The 12,288-nt window shown below is 37.5% G+C and overlaps 1 protein-coding gene across 1 annotated transcript; it reads right to left on the bottom strand.

Moving 5' to 3' along the window:
• Positions 1 to 3,926: 3,926 nt before the first annotated feature.
• LOC122286514 lies at positions 3,927 to 9,089 on the bottom strand. Its single transcript, XM_043095423.1, has 5 exons — positions 8,886 to 9,089; positions 8,734 to 8,765; positions 6,864 to 7,078; positions 4,350 to 4,479; positions 3,927 to 4,253 (listed from the first exon to the last, which is right to left on the bottom strand). The coding sequence occupies exons 1-5, from the start codon at positions 9,064 to 9,066 to the stop codon at positions 4,119 to 4,121; spliced, it is 693 nt and encodes a 230-aa protein (XP_042951357.1). The 5' UTR covers positions 9,067 to 9,089; the 3' UTR covers positions 3,927 to 4,118.
• Between the last annotated feature and the right edge of the window lie 3,199 nt (positions 9,090 to 12,288).

The raw sequence follows: 12,288 nt of genomic DNA, 5'->3' as shown, positions 1-12,288 counted from the left end.
GTGAATTAGAGAAGAAGAAGATCCCCCTAAAGAAGACGATGTAATTTGGAAATCACGACACAGTTTGGTTCAGTGTTATTCTACTTAATTTGTTTTTAATACAAACAGCGTTATTTCAGTTGTGTTTTACACAACTACAGGCATAAAACAACGTCATTTCACTTAAACTTAAGTGGAACGATGTTGTTAATTTAAGTGGAACGGCTTCATTTTGAGTATAGTATATATAAAAAATATATATATTTTCTTCAATTGGCCGGTTTAGCAGTTTGAACCAAGTTCAAATCGAAACCGAACTAGCCGATATCGATTTTCTTTATTTGTTGTCGCATGCCGAATGGTTCTCCACCGGTTTTGGCTAGTTCCTGATTCCGGCAACCGGTCTCTATTGACGTAGGTCGGTCTAGCCGGTTCCTGTACAACCCTACCTATATGTATTTTCACATGAGAGAATAGCCCATCTTCTTCTCGGTTCATTTTCATGTACCTATCTATTCATAAATTTTTCTATTAGTATTTTTAATCCATCATTTCCATCGGCTAGATTTTGGCCAAATGTATTGCACTCTAGGAACCGATTGCCTGCACACACCCCACCAAGCAACCCCCCAACCGCCGATCTATAAGGACGAAGCAAAATTGCGACAAAAATCTAGACACGTGATCCTCACTTGTAGCCACACACTGCCATGCCAAAATGCATCCAACAGCTATACGTGTTGTACTAGTAGTCTCGCCAACTCAAGATCTTTTTAGATCTAATCCACCCCATCTCACAATAATCGGCACGTGGTTTCAACACAATGTCATAGGCAAGCGTGAAGAAATTCGATCAACTGTAGTCGAGGCCATTCGATGCTGGTCTTCTTACTATATTTCTGCTTTTCTTAACAAATGATCTTGAGGCAGGAAATACGAGTCTCTTTAGAAAGCATTCTCAGGATAACAAACTGCAGTACATCATCAAAATCCACCGCCTCCAATAGTAGTATCATAGTTTGCATAACTATATAAACTATAAAATATTAAAAAATATATATTTAAGATAGCATCCTTTTTATAGGGTCTGGGTGAGAATAAAGCTTTTGATTCTAAAATTAGATTTTTTTTTTTTTTCATTTTTGTACTATGATTGTTGTGATAATGTATTTGTTAGAGAACTCTATCTTATCTCCATGTATCTCGTTTTTCTTACGTTAATGATATATATATATATATATATGCTTGTTTAAGGGGAAAAAAATGGATTGGTTACATTTTAATACGAAGATCTCAACGACCAAGTGTGGTGTAATCTAAAAAAAAGTGGGGGTTTGATTATGACAATATGATCACACCAATTAGGATTAAGATACAGGTGGGCATTGGACAACTATCAAAATTGAAGGACAGATGAGATGGTGAACAAATTTCCAAGGAAGAGAGTGATTAAAGTCACGAGGAAATGACGACGCATCCGACAAAATTGGCACACAAATTGCTTGGATTGGTCTGTTTCTTGAAATTGATTGATGACATAACCAAACGAAATATAAAATCAGATCTCAACATTTTAGGCTACTTCGCTTTCCATTCAAAACAAGTGATGAGAAAGAGAACTGTTGGCGGAGGCCTTGAATGGTGTGTTGTGTGTAACGATGATCAGGATTTTTAATCTGTAAAGTGTCCAAGTCTTTTTGGGTTAAGTGAAAAATAAGAGAAAATATTGGTAGCAGTTACTATTTATCATTGTACACCACACATTCTATAAAAAACATCTATATATCTTATGAAAAGTATCCATACACCCTATAAAAACCTATAAGTGTGTAGTGTGCAGCATGAATAGTGGCTGATGCATAGAATTACTCGAAAAATAATAATGCGACTTTTTTTGCTGCAAGAAAGCTTCGAACATGCACCAAAGAGCCCTCTCTGCCCTAATGCTCATCGCCATCAGTACTTACCTAGCTTGAGAAAACACAAAAGAATACCTAAATGTTGACGTAGGTCAGTCCAGCCGGTTCCTGTCCAACCCTACCTATATGTATTTTCACATGAGAGAATAGCTCATCTTCTTCTTGGTTCATTTTCTTGTACATGTCTATTCATAAATTTTTCAATTAGTATTTTTAATCCTTCATTTCCATAAGCTAGATTTTGGCCAAATGTATTCCACTCTAGCGACAACACACTACACCAAGCAACCCCCCAACCGCCGATCTATAAGGACAAAGCGAAACTGCGACAAAAATCTAGACACGTGATCCTCACTCGCAGCCACACACTGCCATGCCAAAATGCATCCAACAGCTATACGTGTTGTACCAATAGTCTCGCCACCTCAAGATCTTTTAAGATCTGACCCACCCCATCTCACAATAATCGGCGCGTGGTTTCAACAAAATGTCATAGGCAAGCGTGAAGAAACTCGATCAACTGTAGTCGAGGCCATTCGATGCCGGTCTTCTTACTATATTTCTGCTTTTCCTAACAAATGATCTTGAAGTAGAAAATACGAGTCTCTTTAGAAAATATTATCAGGATAACAAATTGCAGTACATCATTAAAATCCACCGCCTCCAAAGTGGTATTATAGTTCGCATAACTATGTAAATTATAAAATATTATAAAAAAAAAAACTATTTAAGATAGTGTCCTCTTTATAGGGTCTAGGTGAGGATAAAGCTTTCGATTCTAAAATTAGATTTTTTTTTGGTTTTTCATTTTTGTATTGTGATTGTTGTAATAATGTGTTTGTTAGAGAACTCTTATCTTATCTTCATGTATCTCGATTTTCTTACGTTAATGATATATATATATATATATATATATATGCTTGTTTAAGGGAAAAAAATGGATTGGTTACAATTTAATACGAAAGATCTCGATTATGACAAAATGATCGCACCAATTAGGATTAAGGTTGTGTTTGGCTACAAGAAATTTTTATTTTAAATATAAAATTTTCATCTCATCATTACAATTTTTTTAAATTCTCATATAAAATATAATAAATAATTTAATTTTTTCTTAATTTTTTTAAATTCTAATATAATAATATTAAAATATAATATTTTAATATTTAATTTTAAAATTTAAAATCATCATCTAAAATTTATTAGTAGCCAAACAAAAAGAAACAGATGGGCATTGGACAACTATCAAAATTGAAGGACAGATGAGATGGTAAACAAATTTTCAAGGAAGAGAGTAATTAAAGTCATGATGAAATGACATAGAGTAATTAAAGTCATGATGAAATGACGACGCATCTGACAAACTTGACACACAAATTGCTTGGATTGGTCTGTTTCTTGAAATTGATTGATGACATAACCAAACGAAATATAAAATCAGATCTCAACATTTTAGGCTGCTTCGCTTCCCATTCAAAACGAGTGATGAGAAGAGAACCGTTGGCGGAGGCCTTGAATGGTGTGGTGTGTGTAACGACGATCAGGATTTTTAATCTGTAAAGTGTCCAAGTCTTTTTGAGTAAGTGGAAAATAATAATGCGACTTTTTTGGCTACAAGAAAGCTCCGAACATGCACCGAAGAGCCCTCTCTGCCCTAATGCTCACCGTCATCAGTACTTACACAGCTTGAGAAAACACAAAAGAATACCTAAAACTAATCCTCTAACCACCCTCTCAGTCTCTGATTCGCAACAAAAGCCGATGCCAGAAGTTTTGGCTTGGCTGTCTTTATATGGGGCCAATAGCCGTTACTTTAAACTCAACTATCCAGGCATTTTAGCTTTTTCCAGCAAGGGTTTCAGGATATTCCTCAATTTAATATTTCAATTTGAGTCTTGGATTACGGCTGAATGCAGTAGAACTTGTGCCTTCGGTTTGCATGGACAATGGATGCCGCCCTTGATAAAGAAAACCTACCAGCAAATGGCTGGAATCATGGCGTAGAGACCAAAAAACTCTTTTCTCAAGTGAAAAACATTTCTGAACTCTTATAATACAAGAGACAATGATCCATCAAGCCTTCTTTATACACTCATATTACAGAATTTGGAAGAGAGCAAGCCCTCTTGTCCTCAATAATACACGCAAACAGGTAGATGAGATTCCCTCTTGCAAAAATAAAAGCTATGTTCAATATTTTAAAAAATCGTCTGAAATTTACTAAAATGCTGTTGAAGTAGTTGCAGAAGGAAGTTGAATCCCTGGCCTTGAAGCCCATCCCTTGCGATTCCTATATTTCTCAATAGCCTGCAACCGAATCCTCTCTTGCGAAGCACCTTGGACATTCTTGAATGCCTTCACAATAATAGCAGTAATATAAAAAGAATTAAAATTTCTTGTCCACGGAAGATCATCAATCTGTAATGAAACATTTAAAATTAATAGTGATACCTTAGGAAGCCCAACCAACTTAGGTGGAGCTTCAACTACTTCTCCAAATTTGATCTCTTCATGTCCAGGAAAGTCTCGATCCACTCCAGTCTTTGCTTTTTTTTGTTTATTTTTCTTCACTTCCAAGTACCTGGGTAAATTTTAGATCTAATCACATATCTGCTGAGTAAACAGAGCACACCCGAGCTTCATGCAAAAGGTAATAAAACCATGGGATGCCCCATCTGTTTGCTTTTGCAACAATCACACCACATTACTCACTGCAGAAATATCATTGGCATTACATGGATTTTTTATATTCCCGAAATATATTCTTCAAACACTAAAAAAATTTCCAATGATTATTTATTTTCTTAAATTGTTGGCAACGAAAGTATGTCCAAGTTAAATACAAATTACCAGGAGGCTGGCGGGGTGGAAGAGGTTGTACTTGTCAAAAGGTGGTACGATTACTTTGATAAAGAGTACACTTTCTAATCTACCTACTTATTTCTTATCTCTGTTCCCAATACCAGCAAGTGTAGCGGTTCGCATTGAGAAGCTCCAAAGGGATTTCTTATGGGGGGGTTTGGGAGAGGAGTTCAAGTTCCACTTGGTTAAGTGGGAACATGTGTGCCGCCCTATATCTGGGGGACGCTTGGGGATTAGAAACCTAAAGAAATTTAATCGTGCGCTATTAGGTAAATGGCTGTGGAGATTCGCCCAGGAACACGACTCTCTATGGAAATAGGTGGTGGTGAAGAAGTATGGTGGTTTATGGGGGGAGTGGTGTACTAGAGAAGTAAGGGGAGCTTACGGAGTGGGGTTATGGAAACACATCAGAAGAGGATGGGGGGTTTTCAATCGTCATGTAAAGCTTTGTGTGGGTACGGGTTCAAGGATCAAATTTTGGAGAGATGTTTGGTGTGCCAGTAGGGCTTTAAAGGACTTGTATCCTTCTCTGTTCCAGTTGGCTAGAGATAAGGACGTTTCAGTGGAAGAAGTTATGGAGTTAGAGGGGGGCCAGTTTCTTTCGAACATTAATTTTAATAGGGCTGCACAAGATTGGGAATTAAGTACGTTTGCAGAATTCTACAGCCTCATATATTCCATAAGGCCAAATAGCCAGCAAGAGGATGTTTTGTGGTGGTCACTATCAGGCAAAGGTAACTTTTTAGTAAGATCTTTCTATAAGGCACTCACCCATGTGCCCCCTTCTACGTGTCCCTGGAGAAAAATCTGGAAAAATAAGGTTCCATCTAAGGTATCTTTCTTTGTTTGGACTGCATCCCAGGGGAAGATTCTCACCACAGATAATTTGAGGAAAAGGAGGATTATCATCGCAGACTGGTGTTGTATGTGCAGAAGTGGGGGAGAGTCAGTAGACCACCTCCTGTTACACTGTGATATGGTAAGGGCCCTCTGGAACGAGGTATTCTTGAGACTAGATATAGCTTGGGTGATGCCCAAAACTGTGGAGATGGCGCTGGCCAGCTGGTCTAACATAAGGGGTAGTAAACCAATTAAAGCTATTTGGAAGATGATCCCTCTATGCATCATGTGGGTTGTATGGCAGGAGCGAAATGAGAGGACCTTTGAGGACCAGGCAAGATCAGTGGAGGAGCTTAAACTATTATTTTTTAGAACCCTTTGTAACTGGGCCATTGCTGTGGATTTTAATGGTATGGCCATGCATGATTTTCTTATCTCTAACGTGCCTACCTAGTTAGGGTGTTAGTATTGTAGTTCTGGCTTTGCCATTGATCAATATATTTGTTTATTTATCACAAAAAAAAAAAATACAAATTACCAACACAAGTATTGTCAAAACTGGATCAGGAAAGTCTACAACAAGAATACCGAACTTGACCCACACATGCTAAAAAACAATTAAAGTAGAATCCTATATCATTGGCTGGAGACATGGGGTAGGCAGTTTTGTACAGACACCAGTGTTTAAACTCAGATTCCGTATGCTTGTGAAGCTCCAGATTGTTTGAGTCCCACAATGTGTGAATTATGATAAAGTAGCATGAGTAACTCGGCCCACATTGGTTCTTTACCAGATGGAATTCGTATTTACAATGATTCTAACTTGACCGGTCATTTCCTTGTACAAGTGCAGATGCTGCTAGCACTTTCCTTGTCTCTGTACAATATCACACACCCAAAAAACAAACTTCACAAGACTAAAAACTTGAAAACTGCCTTGGAGTACGCAAACATGCACACCCAAATAGTAAACAAGGAATTCAATGATAGAAACTGTACAGTTTTTGCTGATCACTGAACTCCAAATTAGATATGTCAATTGCACAATTATTACCAAGCATAAACACAGGGAATCCAGGGAACAAATGCATACCATGACTATCACTATTTTTCTTATTTTCAGTATATGTTCAAGTCAAATAATAAAATCATTCAGGATTGATGAAGATAATATGAAACATGTCAGTACCAATTATAGCCATGAGGTTTCTTACATGCCAACGACAAGTTGCTTAAAAACATAAAGTACAGTGAAATGCTTACTTTTTCTTGCGCTCCCGTCTTTTCACACGAGCATCTGAGTTCTCTAAGGTTGTTTCAAATCTAAGGTCATTAACCTTGTTCCTCTTTCTTTTTTTCTTTCTCTTCTCATTTGAGGTGTCATCACCACTGTCTGGATGTTGAGGTGTCCTCAAATGCTCATCATCACCTCCATCTGTGATCCCACTTGAGTCTAATACACCCTTTGCATGGGTTGTCTAAAAAAATACAAGATATATAAGATCTCATACACAAGTTAAGACTTATCATTAGACTGAAGGAGAAGGAATCAATTAATTTTGCAAAAATTGCTGTAATGCGATAAAAATGCATATATCAATACCCTAGTCTCCCCCCCCCCCCCCCCCCCCCCCAAAAAAAAAAGAGTAAGATTTCAAACGTGACTAAGATCCAAACAGTTGTTGGCCACTCCTAGTTTCAGCATCCAATAAAAATTGAAAACAACCGAAAATCCAAAGTAGGTTTTTTAAGCCACGATCAACTGGTACTTTTCTGTTAAGTTTCCAGCTATAAAATTCGTGTCAATAAAAGTTCTTGCTTACATATTAAAAAAGAGTTTCCAGCCATACAAGTAGTCAGCCATCGAAAACTCACTTCTCGTAGTGAGTTGCAAAATTCTAGTCAAAGCACTATAGCCGTTTCTCAAGGCTCGGAAGAGTGCCTAAATAGAACTAGGGAAGTTAGGGCTCGATAGTTAGCCATCATCAAACACAAGTATGATGGGTAACTTTTTTCTTTTTTGATTGGCACCAGGTATCCGGAAATAGAATCCCAACTAATCCCAGGGGTGCATAGGCCCCAGGTAAGGAGTTTCCCACAAGTGCACCTCAGGTAATTCAAAGGAAAAATCTCCAAGTTCAATGGCTCCTATAGATTATTTGCACCCAATGGGATTTGAACCTTAAATTTGGGGGAACATACCCCCAAGTCCGAAGCTTTAACCACTTGAGCCAATCTGCAAGGGTTAAGTATTATGGGTAACTAGATCTAACATAATAACTGGGCGAGGAAGGCATTGAAAGGATACCCTACAGGTGGGTTGCTCCTGGCTGATATATGGTCCCTGTGAACAAGGCACTGTGGTGAAGGTGACAAATTTGCTGGCGGAAACGTTTTTTACCTCGGTGATTAGTCGAGAACCAGAGCCTTATCTAGGGCATTGAAAGTTCTCGGATACCTCATCATAAAAAATAAAAATAAAAAACATAATAACTAGTAAGTAGTATGTTTGCATTCTAGAAGTACCATCCTCGTTTATTTTAAAAAATAAGATAAAATGAAAGTTTAAAATTGAATAAAATATTATTAGAATATTTTTTTTTAATATTATTTTTGTTATGGGATTTGAAAAAGTTGAATTGTTTATTTTATTTTTTGTGAAAATTTGAAAAAGTTGTAATAATCAGATAAGATGAGTTGAGAAGTTTTGTAAAATCAAATGAGGGTACACTGTATAAATGCCATTAAAAACATGAAATCATGATTAACCAACAAAACAAAGAACCTAAGGTCACCAAAATCAATGCAAACAAAACCCAACGAATGCTTAAGGAAGCGCTGGTTAGTTTCATCCTGAATAATCCGATCATCATTTGAGAAATAACCGGACTTTCAAAGTTGTCGACATGTTTTCGTGAAACTCTCAAAATTCATGAATAGCCACATTTGTGTTGGGAACAGAAACAGGCGCGTTCAAATATCAACCAACTGGCGGCAGTAAAATCAACAATCCAAAAAACATAAATCATAGATGGATTCCAACACTGCTAGTCTGTATCTTTCTTAGTAACGAATTATTATCAGGCAGAGAAGGGATCCTAATGACGAAATAAGAATAGAAGAAGAAACATACTTTACTCGCATCACCATCCTTCGCAGCAGACCCTGAAACAAACACAAAACCATTTGAGATTCAACAACCTTGTCATAAGCATGTGCATATAAGATACATATACACAGAGAGAGAGAGAGAGAGAGAGAGAGAGAGAGAGAGAGAGAGAGAACCTTGGGGTTTAGGGGAGTGAGAGGAAGTGAAGGATATGAGTTTACGGAGCTTGGAGGGGAGAGCATCGACTTGGGTAGGATTTGGCGGGGGAGGGAGGCGGCTGTAGCCTCCGTGCGCTGCTCTGTAGTTTTTCTCTCTTCTTCTCCTTCCTTTCCCTCCCATCCTCAGCACGACTCCCATCTCCACTCCTGCCGACTGCTACCTAAACCCTACCGTGTCGTGGATTTAATGTATACCGTAGGATTAATCCGACGGTTCGATTACTTTTACGTGCGAATAGTAATGAAGTAGTTATTAAATAGTAGTGACATAATATAATTATAAATTATAATATTTATATTAAAAAAATGACGCAATTAATCTTATTATTAGAGTATATAAAAATATATAAAAATGACTGTATATAAAGTTTTTAATAATATTTTATTAAATTTTAAAAAATATTAAAAAGAAATTAAATAAAAATATTATAAAATTAAAAAAACATTATTAGAATATAACTTTTTAATATCATTTTTGTTTTGTAATTTGAAATTTTGATTTTTTTTTTTTTGTGTTTTATTTGAAATTTTGAAAAAATTATAATGATTTGGTAATAATATGATGAAAAAATTGAAACTTTAAAATTGAAAACAATTTTTGTTTGTAGTGTTTGGATATTAATATGAGATGAGATAGGATGAGAGTCTCTTACTATCAAAAACAGGCCCTATTATCACTCGGGTATTATAATTTTTGTTTTTTACTTAATGTTTAAAGAAATGACTATTAATAAAATTGTAATTTTTTTCTTAATCATGAAAAATGTTAAAAAAAAATCTCAAATACACTACCCCCTAGCATTATCCATATAATAAAATGTCAAATCGTATTAACCGATTATATTCGTGTCGTATCAAAATATGTATATTATATTATATGAGTCAATTCGAACATGACTCATTTATATAACGGGTTTACAAAACACGACCCGTTAGTGAATACTCTCAAATAGACCTGATCCTACCCATTTTAACATGTTTATGTAAATGGGTTGAACAAACCCACTATTAATCCTTTTAACCTGATTAAGTTTATCACAATTTTATATAAATGTTAAAATCACAATATTTATTTAAAAAAATATAAAACTAACTACAAGTCTAAAATTACAATCCAAACAATAAAAATATCCAAATTAAAATTTCAACAGATTTACTTTTAGGTATAAAGGTATAATTGTAATTTGTTTTAACTTTCTTAACGGGTCAAAACGGGTTGACCTGTTATCAACTTGTTAAACAATTGTGTCTTAACGAGTCAATCCGTTTTGACCCGAACTCGTTAAGACTAAATTTAAACCTGTTACTATTGTGTCATATTCATGTTGAGGGAATTAGATCCACTCCTACCCATTGACATCACAAGGAAGGTATGTGTTGGGTCAAGCTGGTTCCAACTCTTACACTTCCGCATGTACTTCTATGCATCCTGGTGGAAGCGTGGCCAGTAGTATTCTACCTTCATCACTTTGCCTACCAGCACCTTCTCTCCTAAGTGGTCACCACATATTCCCTCTTGTAATTCTGCCAGCACCTATTAAGCTTCTTTGAATGAGATGCACCTCAGGAAGGGTGTGGAGTACCCCTTTCGATATAAGACATCGTCGACTATAGTGTAACGCACTTCTCTTTTCAAGATCTTCCTGGCTTCCCACCTATCATTGGGTACTTCATTGGCCTATGTATTTAATAATATCCAATACCCGCTCCAAGGCTCTCGGTTTGACTTCTACTACCTTAATCCTCATGGTAGGTATCTCGATGATCATGATCACTGTTCGCTTAGGGATGGGATAATTTTTTTGCCCAAACATTGCTCTCGCTAACTTGTTTGCTTTTTTTTTTTATTGGCCCTTGGAAGTACTTGAAGTGGGTGTTCTTGGCCTCTATCAGTGTTAAATATTTTTTTTAACTTTTCACTCTTTGCCCCAAATTCCCTTGTACTTGGCATACCACTACCTGGGAGTCAGCTTATACTTCTACTTCCTCAACACCTAAAGACTTGATGATCGTTAGGCCAAAGAATAATGTCTCGTATTCTACCTTGTTATTCGTAGTTTTGAACGTCAGCTTAATGGTGTAATTATGTTCTTCACCTTTATCCATAACAATATGCACCCTAACTCTCCCTTCGGCCCGGCAAGATGTGCCGTCAACCAAGACTTGTCAGAGCTTCATGGGAGGTGCATGTTCGACCTCCTTAGGGTTGTTGATGAATTTTGTTGCAAAATCCACCAACACTTATCCTTTGACCGAAGTCCGTGGTGCATACTTGATGTTGAATTCTCTCAACTCCATGGCCTAGTTTGTGAGGCAGCCTAAGTCATTTACTTTTTGTGGGATCTTCTTCAAGGAGTCTCGATGAGGACTTTTACTGGGTGAGCTTGAAAATACGGGCGGAGCTTCTGAGTAGTTACCACCAAGTCGAAGGCGAGCTACTCTATGCGCGGATATTTGGCCTCTTCTCCTCAATAGGCTCGGCTAGTGTAGTGCATGAATTTATGGATCCCACCTCTGTCTCTTACCAAGGCTGAGGAGGCCGTTTGTGAGGAGACCGATAAATACAAGACCATAACTTCTCCACATCTGGGCTGGCTGAGCAATGGAGGGCTGGTGAGGTACTTCTTGAGGGCATTGAACGCTTGATCGCACTTGTCATCCCATGTTTGAGCCTTTTACAGCACTTTGAAGAATGTGAGGCACTTGTCGGTGGATCTCGATACAAAATGGTTAAGGGCTACTACTCAACCTGCAAATTTTTGTACTTTGTTTATACTTCGAAGGAAGGGCATGTGGAGTATAGCTTCCACCTTCTCTAGCTTGGTCTATGATGAATGACATCTTCTCCTCATCGCTCAGGTTCATGCAAATTTGGTTGTAACTAGAGTAGGTGTCCATGAAGCTCAGCATATGATGACTTGCCTTGGAGCTAACAATCAGGTTGATACGCGAAAGTGGAAAGCTATCCTTCGGGCAAGCCTTATTCAGGTTGGTGAAGTCTACACACATACTTTATTTGACATTTTGCATTTTCATCAACACCACGTTAGACAGCCAATCCAGGTAATGGGCCTCTCATATAAATCCCACTGCAAGTAATTGGTTGACTACTGCAGCGATGAAGATGTTATTCTCGGTGCTGAAGCTTCAGTGTTTTAGTCCTAATCCCTTAGCCTCAAGGTCCACACTCAGGTGGTGTTGCATGACCTCTAGGTCTATTCCGAGCATGTCCTCGTGACTCAAGGTGAAGACATCCAAGTGCTCCATGAAGAGCTATTACATGACGCCCCTCATTTCGAGAGTCACCCCACTGTCGACCCTAACGGTGGCTTCAGGGCTGGTCGGGTCCAGAAGGACCAAC

Source organism: Carya illinoinensis, chromosome 1, assembly GCF_018687715.1.
Source record: "Carya illinoinensis cultivar Pawnee chromosome 1, C.illinoinensisPawnee_v1, whole genome shotgun sequence".
Classification (NCBI taxonomy): domain Eukaryota; kingdom Viridiplantae; phylum Streptophyta; class Magnoliopsida; order Fagales; family Juglandaceae; genus Carya; species Carya illinoinensis.
Note: the sequence above shows the minus strand (reverse complement) of the source record. Positions and strands in the feature narration are given on the sequence as shown.